The 14977-nt window shown below is 38.7% G+C and overlaps 1 protein-coding gene across 1 annotated transcript; it reads right to left on the bottom strand.

Moving 5' to 3' along the window:
* Positions 1-813: 813 nt before the first annotated feature.
* Positions 814-5927, bottom strand: LOC107813015 (uncharacterized). Its single transcript, XM_075248279.1, has 11 exons — positions 5743-5927; positions 5534-5647; positions 5323-5438; positions 3458-3504; positions 3276-3376; positions 2924-3011; positions 2599-2707; positions 1689-1860; positions 1536-1607; positions 1235-1348; positions 814-1114 (listed from the first exon to the last, which is right to left on the bottom strand). The coding sequence occupies exons 1-11, from the start codon at positions 5848-5850 to the stop codon at positions 1022-1024; spliced, it is 1134 nt and encodes a 377-aa protein (XP_075104380.1). The 5' UTR covers positions 5851-5927; the 3' UTR covers positions 814-1021.
* Between the last annotated feature and the right edge of the window lie 9050 nt (positions 5928-14977).

Genomic DNA, 14977 nt, shown 5'->3' with positions numbered 1-14977 from the left:
ACTAACAATATAATACACTGTAACATTATATTCAATCTGCTATCATGTTTTAATAGAGTCAAGCCATTGCATCCTTGAGATACCTTAAGAAGCTACTTCAAAGGAGAAATACATAAACCGCTCATTTAAGTTATCCTCAACGATCATCCAGACACTTCAATTGGCCCGTTTATCATTTAAACACTTCAAATATGCGTGAGTTACACTTGCCAATAACATGTCAAATGAACCAATTAAACAATGACACATGTAATTTGTAATTAAAAAATCCAACTTGCTTTCTGTTCTGCCTCACTTCTTCTCTTTTCTCCTATGTGTTTATTATAGGGATAATTAGGAACTTAAAACCCCAAAGGCTAAAAGAGTGGCGCCAAATCCAGTAGGTTATCATCCATGTATGAACCCTGTGTTAAAGTGAAAAAGTAGAAATCAACGTCTTCTTCAACTGCCAAATGAAATCAAATGAAGCTTTTCTCTCTTCTTGCTACTTCTCTCTCCTTTTTAATCTCATCTCATTTTCACCATTTTTACATCTCAACTCAAGGCAAACTCTCCATTTTTTCACTGAAAAAAAGCAGCTCTCCTCTCTCTTTCTTAGTATAACACCACCTCCACATTCCCTTAAACAAACACACTGAGAAATTAAAAAACAAAAAAGCATGTTCTTGTAGAAAAACCTAGGTTAGAGCTCGTGAGTGCAGATTTTGGTAAAATAGTATGGTCGAATCCAGTCACAAGTAGGGGAAGAAAGAGCAAGTGCTAATTAGGTTTCTCAATTTGGGTATAAAATGAGACCTCAATAAGAAAAAAATAGGAATTACACCCGCTGGAAATGGGTTAAAATTTGAGGCAACGTGCTGTTACATGAGTGTGCAACATGCGACATGCCAAGTCATGCGTGGGTGTTTAGTTGACGCTCTTAATAGACACCTGAGGTGTTTAGTTGGTCATTGGCTTAGTTAGGGTGTTTGTGTGATTGTTGTGGACAACTTAAAGGGGCCATTTATGTATTTCGCCTACTTCAAATCCCAAAGATGAAACAATTTGAGTAGCACGGAAGAAACAGGGCACTGTCTTCTACTGCAAGGGGTTGCCTAAAAGGATTTAACTGGATCTGCAAAGCAAGAAACAAGTTCAATAAAATGGAATACATTAGAAACAGTATACTGTACATCTTTAAGAACAAAATTTGGAAAAAATTGGTGCACAGGTGGGGTGAGAAAAAAAAACTAACAGGAACGATAGGAGAAGCGCCAGTCACTGAGCTTATGCAACTAATTGCTAGATTACAAGCTTCTTCACAGTAATCAGAGAAAAATGCAGGAACTTTGATATCCTTTATCAGCTCCTGGATGAAAAGTTAAAGGAAAAAACAAAAAGAAATATTTACCAACACCAAATCTGGCTAGCTTTATGCACTGTTGCAAAATCATAAAGGTAAAAGCTGACATATTAATCTCATGTTCGATCCTAGTATACACAACTAAGCACCAGATAGACAAGCTGAAACGAAGTATTGAATTCCAATGACTTACAATGGTTGGTACCCAGCTTCTGTATGCAGCGACACCAGCATTTGGTGCGATAATTAGATTAGGAGGAGAACCCTGACAAAGTATACAACATTTGAGTAAAACCCAACCATAATAAGGAAATGTACGAGCAAAGGCAAACGCTGTTTGAATGACCTTAATGATATTTTCGTAACAATCATGATAATAACCAGCATGAAGCTTTAATTTAATGGCTGAAGATCCACTTGACAATGACGTTGGGCCAAAATTCTCAGTCGAACATTTACATTTGTAGTTGGTCTCTGTACAATGAGCATAATCATGAAGTTCAATTCGCTCACCATTCCTAATCATCATTAAAAGCAAAAGAGTTTAATCTATTATAAAGGTACATCGAGCAATGTGATTATAAATAATCTGCAAAAGATAAACAAGATACGTATGAACTTTAGAAAATACAATAAAAGAAAGTCAGAAGTTAGTGTGAATGTGATGTATCATCATATAGTTTAACAGATAGAACGTTATCAGTTGCCGAGGTTTCAAATGATGGATCATGTCTAGTAAACTGGCAAGTGGTAACCCACTCTAACCACTTTTCTGTTAGCATCATCTGCTACCATTAGGTCTGTAGCAGTCATTATTCACTAAAGATGATTGTGGCTTATAGAGCCCAACCAAGGGCGATATATCAAGCATCTATCCTCCCAAGTACATCTTCTTTCTTAACCAAGTACATCTTTCTTTCTTAACCTTTTTTTAAAAGTTCTTTTTAAGCTTCTTTATTCCAAAAGCCATCAATTTATGACCCCCTTTTCCCACATTTAAGATTCTTCCAAGAATTAACAATGCAAATCATTTCCTTTCAGCAGAATGAGAACCAAGTGTCTTTAATCCGCTAATGTTCCATACACGAAAAGATTATTAAGTGCAGCAATAGTCATGGACTTACAATGAGGTCAATGATATTACTCTCCTTTCCTGCTGTTAGTTGTATACTTTGTAAATTTAGTCTGCTAATTAACTAGAACTTGCAGTGAAAAATAAGTAAACTAGAAACATGAAATAAAGGAGGGCAACAAACCTTTCTTCTGGAATTGCAGGTCCCACAAGATCTATATACATTTGAACATCAGGAAAAACTGCATGCAGTTCACCGAAAGCTGCAAGCTGATGAAGCTCTTTTTCAGGACCTTCACATTTCAAACCAGAGAAAGAGCTCAATTTTAGTATCAAGATAATGAGCCCTTGAAAAACTAGCTCCAAAAGGAGATGAAGAACGAGCAGTGGCATTAGCTCTAAATGTCATTTGTCAATTTTTACGGCCAGAGAGAGAGAGGGGTGGGGTGGGGGTGGGGGTGGGGGGGAACAGACAGACCCCGTACCAAGCTCAGAAGAAAAGAGAGTACCTAAGTAATGTATGCGTAGCTCATTACTTATTTCAGGAATCAGGTTTCCTTGAACTGCTAGCTTAATAGCCCAATACAGCGTCAATGGCTGGAAAAAGCAAGAGAAGGATAGCAGACAAATGAGTAAGTGAGTTTCACAATTGATTTCTCCAAAGATTGACATTTCAATAGCTTCACAAACAATTCATACAACATCTTGCTCATATCGCCAAAGATCATAGAAGTATAATGTCCTTAGATGGAATGGCTATATGGGAGAAACAACAATGCAAAACGGCAAAAGAAGCATATCGCCCAAGTAATACGGCCATTACAAATCCATTCATTTAATATTTGTATACAGCCAACTTACCCAGTGAAGTAGCACGGCAACAGGAGAATATAGCGGAATGCACCTCCATTCATAATATTCCTTCCAACCACTAAGTAGCTCTGGTAATACAGTGGATGGCTCTGCATGTGAATACTATTATAAATTAGCATCCATGACAAGCATTGCATTCATGTAATGGTCGCTTAAAGAACTACAAGTACCTCTACAAGGACACAATGTACTAGATAAGTTCCAGCCTTCAATAAGCCTAATAACAAAAATTAAGGATAAGATTCCAAGTGTGACCTAGGTTAGAAGTATTTCTTTATATCCGCATAGCAGCAGAGATCAAATAGAACCTTTTAATTCGAGAAAGACACGAATAATGCAAAGAATACATTCAAATATATAGTACACAGAAAACTTTATCTATGACAAGCACAAAGCTTGATTATAGACAAATGGGAAAAGGGTCAAATATACCCCTCTACTTTAGTATATTGTTCATATCTACCCTCCGTTATACTATCGGGCCATATTTACCCTTACCGTTAGCCAAATTCTTTAAAAATACTCTCCACCCTACGGAAAGCCATCAGATTAATAAAATAATCATTTTTAAAAAAATTCATTAACCCAAACCCGTTAAACCCATCATTTAAAAATACGGAACCTAGATTTCTGAGACGTCTTAACATATTTTATTAATTTAGAGAGAGAACGGGAATGGTGGTGGAAGTATGATTAGTAAGAACTTATATTTTGGTTATTAGTTGTTCATGGTGGCATTAGGATGTCATGTTATCACTTTCGGTTGTTTTTTTTTGTGTGGTTATAATATGGCATCCCTTTATCTAATGTAATACACACTTGACAATTGGTTTGTAAGTTGGTAACAACTGATATATACTTTAATAATACTTCTGTTTGGTTAATACATGAAGGTAGTGTACTTAGGTTGTTAAGTTACTTTCCAACTTATTGGTGTACTTTCTTTCATTCTTGATGAATTTATTGGACTGTAGCTTGATATTAAATTGAATCTCCTCTAATTATTTTCTAATTTTTGTTCATTATAAGTTCAGTTGTTACTAAGAATATGAGTATCCCATCCTATATCTTGGAATCTAACTTTGGTTCTTAAGGCGTGATTTGGCGATAATTACTTGTTGCCCAAATGCTTAAAGCAGAATAAGAAAATCATGGTGCATGAATACTCATCAACAAAGGCTCACTGTTGGAGGAAAAAATACTTTGGTAGCTGCCTTAAGACTTTAGAACTGGCAACCTAATAAGATGCTATAATCATTTAAGTCATGGTGGAAAGAAAATCATGATGAATACTCGGTACAGCTCGACATGGTGGAAAAAAACAAAGCGAGAAGCTAGAAGAAAAAAAGGAAATTGAAAAAGGTAGAATATGATAAACATATAATAAGGATATTAAAAGAATTAGTATTTTTATGTCTTTCACTTCTTGAGTTCAACAAGTGACTACGAAGGAGATGACTAATATGCGAGGAAGAAGTGCAGTAAATAAAAGGGGTTTAACGGGTTATTAATGGATTTTTAAAAAATAGGTATTTTTTTTAATTTAGTGACTTTCCGTTAGGTAGAGAGCATTTTTAAAAAGTTTGACTAACGGTAAGGGTAGATATGTCCCGATAGTATAACGGAGGGTAGATGTGAACAATATACCAAAGTAGAGGGGGTATATTTGACCCTTTTCCCTAGACAAATACTACTTTATACAAAAGAACATAGGTAGTAGGGATACAAATATGGAATTACTTAAGTTCACACAAAGAGGATACATACCATCCTCTTAGGCACCGTAAATATAAAGGTTATTATTAGTTAGGCTCAATGGCGGAGCTAGAAGCCGACCTATGGGTTCGACCGAACCCAGTAGCTTTAGTCCAAACTCTGTATTTGTATTAAGAAATTCACCAAATATGTACAAAGATCGCTATCCTAGAATTTAGAAACCATAAAGTTCAAATCCTAACTTGGTCTCTGGTTAGGCTTAGGCTGAAAGAAGATAGGATCAACAAGAGAACATTTTATCACGACAATAGAAACCAACCTTGAGCAGTTCAATGTAGTAGACGCCCCACAGCTACATTCAAACATCCACATTCCTACGCGGTGAATTCCCAGTTTTATCAAGAATGAACACCTTGTCATGCGTTTATCACACACCTATAATTAAAGCACCACAAGTATTTACCTAAGCAACTTCCAATAATAAGTAGTCAATATTCATAATTTAAATCATAATTTCATTCACAGGTTACCTGAACAGTAGCTTCTTCAGAAAATGTAAAAGGGAAATCACTCACAACATGAGCTTGCTTCATTTGCTGGTCTAACCTTTTACACTCTTTCTTGTGTACATTCAAGTGTGCAACCTGAAAACAAAACTAGTAAAATTATCCCTTTGTTTCAAAAAGGAATTACACTATTACTATTTGGAGAGCTAATTACTACAATTGGATATGCAAACCTGGTGAGAGATGGAGCAATAAGCTACGGCTCCGCAGCGACCGCAACGTCTTGTAGCCGGACCCGAACATGGGGTTCGGCTTCCGCTTCCGCTGCCGGCGCAGTCCATGGTTTCCGATCAAATGCGACTGATGGGTTGATCGGAAGTTGGAAACGAAGCTCACGTATATCTAACTGACAAAAAGAAATAGGCCCAATGGACCTGTGTATCCATCCTCAATTAGGCCCAATAGGTACGAACTGTTTGTCAAACACAATTTGACCCTTTAAATTGGCACACTTGATCCTTTTTTAACTATTATTTAAATAAATAGCATTATTTATTATTTATTTCATAAAGAGCACTTTTTTTTCATTAATAGCATATTACAAAAATTAAGCCCAACATTTATCTTCTTTACTCCATTTTTTAAAATATGATGCATATGTGAATGCCGCCTATATTCAAGATGTATTGATTTATGCGTCTTTTATACTTTGTATATCAAGTATCACATTAATTCAAAATGTATTTTTATGTATATAATTTTTGTATATTTATTTGTGAAGTGTCATCTTATTTTAAGATGTATTTTTAATGTATATTTCAAATATATTTTATATGTCAAGTGCCATTTTAATTCAGGATGTATTTTTTATATATATAATTTTTGTATATTTATATGCCATCTTAATTATATTTAAGATATATTTTTTTATGTATATTTCACATGTCTAAGTGTCATCTTAGTTGAAGATGTATTTTTATGTATATTTTTTGTATATTTTATATGTGTTAATTCAATATATTTTTTTTATATACATTTTGTATATATTAACGTATATTATTATCGAAATAATATCTTTGTGTTAAGAAAGGAAGAAATAAGGAAGAGAAAAACTTAAAAAAGATAATTAAAAAGAAAACAAATGGAACAAATTTAGAAAATATATTGGCTTCGGTAGAAACAAAATTAAGAAGATGAAGAAAAAGAAGAAAAGCTAATAGATAAAGAGAAAAAAAGGCATGATTTTTGTACAAAGAATAATTGATTTTTCATTCAAATTGCTTATGTTTAGAGATTAATAATTAATATTCCTATTTCAATGGAACTGTGTGCTACAAATATAAATATTTCCCTGCCACAACTGTAATATTGGATTTCATGCTACGAATTTGTTATATTTCTTTTAAATTGCGACAGTTATGTAAAGTTCCCAAATTGAGCGAATGACACAAATAACATACTTTTATACCACTATTGATTTTTTGATTTCGACAATAGAAGATTTGTGAATATAGCCCAGTGCCAGAATTTTAAGGTACACTCCCGAAGATCGTCAGAATTTTTGGTCAAATCCTGGTGATCACTGTATGAAAACAAAGAAGAATTCTCAGAAAACTTTTGATATTGTATGTCTTTTTGTTGTATTACACTGTGTATATGCCTATATTTATACAAAGGAAGGAATAAAAAGACAAAGACCTCTAACAGACTCTATACCATAGGACAACTGTACAATGAGACAAAATTAATATAAATGTTATTATCCTAAATGTGATTCTAGAATATTTTGTACTAAATTGCTCTAATCTTCATATCTCTTCCTTGTCCACATATACACATTATTGTAGGCCCAAAATATATTGTTGTTGAAAGCTTGGCCCAATAACATAAGAGATATTAAGCAGGCCCATCATTTAATCAACGCAACCTTTAATATATATGAAACCTCTTCGTTGGCTGAATATTGTAGACCATCAGTGATGGAATCAAACGTAGCTCCGGCAAAAGCTCCGTCAACACCCCCCCTCAAGTTGGAGTCCGGATATCGGACTCCTAACGTGTCTAAAACGTTGCGATGAAGAGGCCCTGCCAATCCTTTTGTAAACATTTTTGCTAGTTGAGAAGAGGATAGAACAAATGACAAGGAAATAAGCCCATCAAGCAATTTTTCACGGACGAAATGACAATCAATTTCGATGTATTTCGTTCGTTCGTGAAAAACTGGGTTTCGCACTATGTAAATTGCCGCTTGATTGTCACAACGAACATAAATCGGAAGTGAAGGAGACACGGACAGATCTGAGAGGAGACACACAACCCAGGAAAGTTCTGCTACTAGACGTCGGATAGAGCGATATTCAGCTTCCGCCGAAGAGAGAGAGAGAGAGAGAGAGAGAGAGAGAGAGAGAGAGAGAGAGAGAGAGAGAGAGAGAGAGAGGACTTGTTGTTTCTTCGATTTCCAAGGGACAGGGGCAATTGCCCATGCTTAAGAAGAATCCACTCACTAATCGATGAGTATCCGAGCAAGACGCCCAATCGGCATCGCAAAAACCCACAATTTGAAAGGATGGCTCAGAAGAGAAGAAAAGACCTAAACTTGGATCATTTCTGACATATTGCAGTGTATGCAACGCTGCTTGGTAACGGCCAGATCGGGGAGATTTTATGTATTGGCTCAATGTTTGTACAACGAAAGACAGATCCGGGCGTGTATGTGTGAGGAAGTTTAGCTTCCCCAAAAGTATGCGATAAATAGTTGGATCCGACAAAAGATCACCGGAATTGGCGGTGAGCTTGACATTTGAATTAAGTGGACTGAAAACTGTCCGTGAATGAAGGCAATCGAACTCAGAGAGGAGGTCAAGTGCAAATTTCCTCTGAGTAACAATAATCCCCCAGGTTCCTATAGAATTTCCATGCCTAGGAAGTAATTTGCTTCTCCTAGGTCTTTAATTCTAAATTCAGAGTCAAGAAAGGATTTAATTTCACTTATTTCTTCTTTATCGTTTCCTATCAGGAGAATCTCGTCTACATAGACTACCAAAATTGTTGTCAAAGTCCCAGAAGATTTGAAGAACAAAGAATAATGATTCACAAAAGAAGTAAACCCTCTTGAGCCTAAAGCAGAAGAAAGTCTAGCATACCACTGTCGGGAGGCCTGTTTGAGCCCATAGAGAGATTTGTGGAGACGACACACATGAGTGGGACTCGGAGAATCAACTCCTAGTAGAAATTTCATGAAAATTTCTTCGTCCAAATCACCATGGAGAAAGGCGTTATTGACGTCCAATTTATATAATTTCCATCTCTTCTTAACTGTAACAGAGAAAATACATCTTATAATTAACATTTTTACCATCGGTGAAAAAGTCTCTGTATAGTCTACCCCTTCTCTTTGTATATCGCCTCTTATGACCAATCTTGCTTTTAATCTCTCCAAACTCCCGTCGGATTTAACTTTCACTTTGGACACCCACTTGCAGGGAAACGCCTTCTTTCCCAAAGGTAGTGGGACGACTTCCCAAGTTCTATTGGACTCCAATGCCTCAAGTTCTTTTGCTATAGTTGTTTGCCAACCGGGGTGAAATGCTGCGTCTCGGTAAGAGTTAGGCTGAGTTATTTAGCATATAGAATTAATTAACTGTTGATTTGGTTATGAAAAAGAATAGGTGTGAAATGGGGTTATGGGAGAATTTGGTGAAAAAACTGAGTAAGCGGCATCACAAACATAATGAGATAAATATTTGGGTTCATTATGCTCTCTTGAAGATCTGCGTAATCCCTCTGCTGGAAGCGTTTCAACTCTAGGTGAGGACATGTTAGTAATAGGGGATCTTGGCACTCTAGGACTGGGAGAAAATAGGGGAAACACATCTGGTTTCACGACAGTAGGTGGAGGAGGTTCACGTGGTGAGGAAAGAACAGGGAAAGTCTCATCGGAAACTGGAAAACTGGCTGGGAAAAGTTTAGACATAGGAGTGGAATAAGAAAAAGGAAAAATATACTCAAAACATTTTGACATCTCTAGACACAAATACCTGATTTGTTTGAAGATTTAAGATCTTATATCCCTTTTTCCCAAATGGATATCCTAAAAGAACTCCAGGAATAGGTCTAGGTTGGAGCTTATCTCTATTCGTGGATAAAGTGGAAGCAAAACACAAACAGCCAAAAGGTCTTAGATGAGAATAATCTGGTGTCTTACCAAACATAATTTGAAAAGGTGACTTATTGTGCAAAACCCTTGAAGGAAATCTATTTATTAGGTATGATGATGTTAACAAACAATCACCCTAATACCTTTTAGGTAAATAAGATTGGAATAATAGAGCTCCACAAGTCTCTAACAGATGCTTGTATTTCCTTTCAACCACCCCATTTTGTTGTGGGGTCCCAATGCAAGAAGTATGGTGAATAATTCCTTTGGAGGCAAAAAAATCCGAAGCAATGGATCATGTCCCTAACTCATAAGTTGTGATGACCCAAAAGGTTATCTTATATTTTAGAACTCGAATCTGTACTCTTAAGCCTTAAAAATCTCATTTTTAGCATCCTCAATTTGCGTGCGCAGTCCAGGCAGGTTTTCGAAAAGTTTTCAAGTTGAAAACTAATGAAAATAAGAATTTTTACCTTAGAAGTTGATTTTAGTTGACTTCGGATAATATTTTTGTTAAATGGGTCCGGATCCATATTTTAACAGTCCCGGTGGGTCCGTATCGAATTATGGGACCTGGGCGTATGCCCGGAATCGAATTCGGAGGTCCCTAACTCAAGTTATGAATTTTTGATCAAAATTAAAAGTCTGAAAATTTATATGTTTTTAAGAATTGATTGGTGTTCGGCATTGTTAGTACCGGGTCCGTATTTTAGTTTCGGAGTTCGGTACAGGTTCATTATGATATTTAAGACCTGTCTGAGAAATTTGGTGAGAAACAGAGTTGATTTGACGTGATTCGGACGTCCAGTTGAGAAAATAGAAATTTTAAAGTGTTCTTGAGAATTTCATTTGATTTGGTGCTAAATTCATAGTTCTAAGTGTTATTTTGGCGATTTGATCGCGCGAGCAAGTTCGTATGATATTTTTTGACTTGTGTGTATGTTTGGTTTGGAGCCCCGAGGGCTCGGGTGAGTTTCGGATAGGCCACTGGATGTTTTGGACTTTGGAAATATGGTATTTTGCTGCAGCAGGTGTTCTGGCATGTCCTTCTTCGCGTTCGCGAAAGTACTCTCGCGAACGCGAAGAGTAAACTAGGCAGCTGAGGATTTCTTCTTCGCGAACGCGAAGCGATGGGGGCGTTACTCTTCGCGAACGCGAAATCCCATCGCGAACGCGTAGTGTTAGGCACTGGGGAGGGGCAAACACCTTTTCTTCATCGCGAACGCAAACAATGACTCGCAAACACGAAGACCAGGGAAGGGTAGCCTACGCTAATGCGAGCACTGTCTCGCGAATGCGAAGGCTTGGTAGCCCATACACTTCGCGAACACGACAGTGCTCTCGCGAACGCGATGAACACTGTCACCCAGCACTTAACAAAACCCAAAAACGAGATTTTAGCCAAAAACTCATTTTTCTGAAAAATCAAACGGTGATAGGCGATTATTCAAGAGTCATTTCTTCCCCAAATTATTAGTAAGTGATTCTAAACCATTTTCTTTCAATTACCCATTACATTTCTTGAATTTTTAACCTAAAATCTAGAGTTTTCATGGTAGAATTAGGGGTTAGGGTAGAAACTAGGAATTTCGGGAATTTGGGGATTTAGACCTCAATTTGAGGTCGGATTCCAAAACGGGCCCTCGGGTTTTGACCAAGCGGGCCCGGGATCGATTTTTTGACTTTTTGGAGAAAAATTTGGGAAATTTAATTTGTGCAATATAATTGATTCCTTTAGCAATATTTGATATTATTGAGTCATTTTTGAATATATACTAGTGGTTTGGAGGTGAATTCCAAAGAAAAAGCTGTGATTGAGAATTAAGTGGCCTTCAGAGCGAGGTAAGTATTGTGTCTAACCCTGATTTGAGAGAATTAGGAACCTTAGATTACTTGCTAAGTGAAATTTATGTGAGCAGCGTATATGTAAGGTGACGAGTACTTATGCGCCACCAAATTTACCTGTTTTCTATGTTTCTCAGTTTTTCTTATTTTGTCTCATTCCTATGCCTAATTGCGATGTGTTATACTAGTGTTGTTCAATTTATCGTTCTTATCATGTTTACGGATTTTCTGGTGATAATTGAGTATTTATTTCAAAGTTGAGATTGATGTTATGGAACTAAATATTGAGGTAAAATTTGTACTTGTTATTCTATCTCCCTGTTGATATTTATGCATTGCATTATGGTAAGGGAGAATGTTAATGCACGAAGGGTGATGTCGTGCCATATTGTGAGTGTTAATACATGAAGGGTAATGCCGTGCCATGATATAAGAGTTAATGCACGAAGGGTGATGCCGTGCCGTTTTTGTTTATTTTATGGTGAGATTGAGAGTAAAAGCACGAAGGGTGATGCCGTGCATTTTTCCTTACTGTATTCACTATTCCTGTTGATTCATGGTATACTGACTACTCCGGTGATCATTCTGTTGTAGTTCTTTATCGTGTATTCCCCTCAGTATGTTCCCCTCCCGACATTTCCTGTTTAGTTCTTCATTTCTGTTATTTGCATATACACTATTAAATTGTATAGGTTGATTTATAGGTGCCTTGCCTTAGCCTCGTCACTACTTCGTCGAGGTTAGGTTCGACACTTATCAGTATATGGGGTCAATTATACTGATGCTGCACTCTGCACTTTCTGTGCAGATTTTGATTCCGTTTGAGGTTGATCGAGATTTGCTACTGGTCCGCTGTCCGGAGACTCAAGGTAGATCTGTCGGTGTTCACAGGCTGAAGTCCTCGTCTATCTTTTATGTCCTATTGTTTTCTTTCATTCAGACAGTTGTATTTCTTTCAGATTATTACTTGTAGTAAATTCTAGAATGCTCGTGAATTGTGACTCCAGATCCGGGTGGTAGTAATTAATACAGTTTTATGATATTTCGCACTTAATATATTTCATCTTAGTTAATTATTGTTAATTACTGAATGGAAATAAGGAATTGTTTAACAATTTTTCTAACGTTGGCTTGCTTAGCAAGTGAAATGTTAGGCGCCATCACGGTCCCGTCGGTGAGAAATTTCGGGTTGTGGCAGTTGGTATCTGAGCACTATGTTGCCTAGGTCTCATGAGTCACGAGCAAGCTTAGTAGAGTCTGGAGGATCGGTACAGAGACGTCTGTGCTTATCTTCCAGAGGCTATGAAGTTTAGGAACAAGTTTCACTTCTTTTCTTCTCTGTCGTGCGATTTTGCTTTCTCAATGATGATTGAACTCTTCTACTCTTATTCTCTCGCAAATGGCGAGAACACGTACCGCTTCCTCACTTGAGCAGCAACCAGAGCCTCCAGTGGCAGCTCCTACGCGGGGCAGAGGTCGAGGCCGAGGTCGTGCCAGAGGCCGAGGCAGGGGCAAGGCTCAGCCTAGAGCCCGAGCAGCAGCCCCAACAGTTTATCCTCAAATAGAGCTTGACGAGGAGGTTCCAACCCAGACTGTTCCTGCCGGACCAACTCAGGTTCCGGAGGGGTTCATTGCCACCCCAGTACTTCAGGACGCTTTGGTCCGTTTGGTGGGCCTTATGGAGAGTGTGGCCCAGACTGGCGCATTTCCCATGGCATCAGCAGTCTTTCAACCTGGAGAAGGAGCCTAGACTCCTTCCACTCCCGCTCCGGAGCAGATAGCTCCTTAGTATCAGGCTCCAGCAGCTCAGCCAGTCGGATTAGTTCAGCCGGTTATTATGGCACAGGTCGGAGATGGGCCAGTTATGTCTTCTGAGGCTTTATGGAGATTAGATAGGTTTACCAAGCTCTTTCTGTTCACTTCAGTGGTGTTCCTTCAGAGGACCCCCAGGAGTATCTTGACAGTTGTCACGAGGTTCTACAAAACATAGGTATAGTGGAGACCAATGGGGTCGATTTTGCTGCATTTCAGATGACTGGTTCCGCCAATAAATGCTGGAGAGAGTACTTGTTGACTAGACCATCTGGGTCGCCTGCTCTTACTTGGGACCAGTTCTCTCAGCTCTTCATAGAGAAGTTTCTGCCTATCACATTGAGAGAGAAGCATCACCGTCAGTTTGAATGTCTCCAGCAGGGCAGCATGACTGTTACTCAGTATGAGACCCATTTTGTGGATTTGGCTCGTCATGCCATCCTTCTGCTTCCCACCGAGAGAGAGATGGTGAGGAGGTTTATTGATGGACTTGCTCAGCCTATCAGATTGCAGATGGATAAGGAGACTAGGAGTGAGATTTCTTTTCAGACTGCTGCTAATATCGCCAGACGAGTCGAAATGGTTCTTACTCAAGGAGGTCAGGGGTCTGACAAGAGGCCTTGTCATTCCGGTGAGTTCAGCGGTGCCTCATCTAGAGGCAGGAGTACTTTTAGTATAGGCCATCCTCCCAGGCCATTTCATTCAGCGCTTCAGGCATCCTACGGTGCCTCATGTGGTCGTAGCCCTCAGATGCATTATTTCGACCAGCTAGCCTACAGTGCACCACCAGCTCCTATTAGTGCACCTCAACTCCAGAGTTATCAGGGTGGTTATTCAGGTCGACATGGTCAGTTTCAGGGTCAGCAGTCACAACAGCCGAGGTTATGTTATACTTGTGGTGATCCGAGGCACATTGCTAGATTTTTCCCTCGAGCAGCGGGCAGCTCACAGCATCAGAGTTCACGTGTCATGGTCCCAACACCAGTTGCTGCACCACCTGCTCAGCCAGCCAGAGGCAGGGGTCAGGCAGCCAGAGGTAGAGGCCAGACTGTTAGAGGTGGAGGTCAGGCCGTTAGAGATGGAGACCAGCCAACTAGAGGTCATCCCAGGGACGTAGTTCAGGGTGGTGGGGCCCAACCCCGGTGTTATGCTTTCCCAGCCAGGCCTGAGGCTGAGTCATCTGACGCAGTTATCATAGGTACTGTTTTATTTTGCAGTAGAGATGCTTCAGTTCTATTTGATCCGGGGTCTACTTACTCCTATGTGTCATCCTATTTTGCTTCCAATTTAGTTATGCCTCGTGATTCTTTGAGTGCTCCTGTGTATGTGTCCACACCAGTGGGAGATGCTATTGTTGTAGATCGTGTTTATCATTCATGTGTGGTCACCCTTGGGAGTCTGATGACTCGTGTAGATCTTCTACTTCTCGACATGGTTGATTTTGATGGCATACTGGGTATGGATTGGCTGTCACCTTATCATGCTATATTAGATTGTTACGCCAAGATAGTGACCTTAGCCTTGCAGGGGTTGCCTCGATTAGAGTGGAGAGGAAATCTTGGCCATTCTGCCAGCAGGGTTATCTCTTATGTGAAGGCTCGGCATATGGTCGAGAAGGGGTGTCTAGCTTATTTGGCTTATTTCCGCGATTCTAG

The sequence above is a fragment of the Nicotiana tabacum genome, chromosome 24 (genome assembly GCF_000715075.1).
Source record: "Nicotiana tabacum cultivar K326 chromosome 24, ASM71507v2, whole genome shotgun sequence".
NCBI classification, from domain to species: domain Eukaryota; kingdom Viridiplantae; phylum Streptophyta; class Magnoliopsida; order Solanales; family Solanaceae; genus Nicotiana; species Nicotiana tabacum.
The sequence above is the reverse complement of the archived record's forward strand: the minus strand, read 5'-3'. Positions and strand labels throughout refer to the sequence as shown.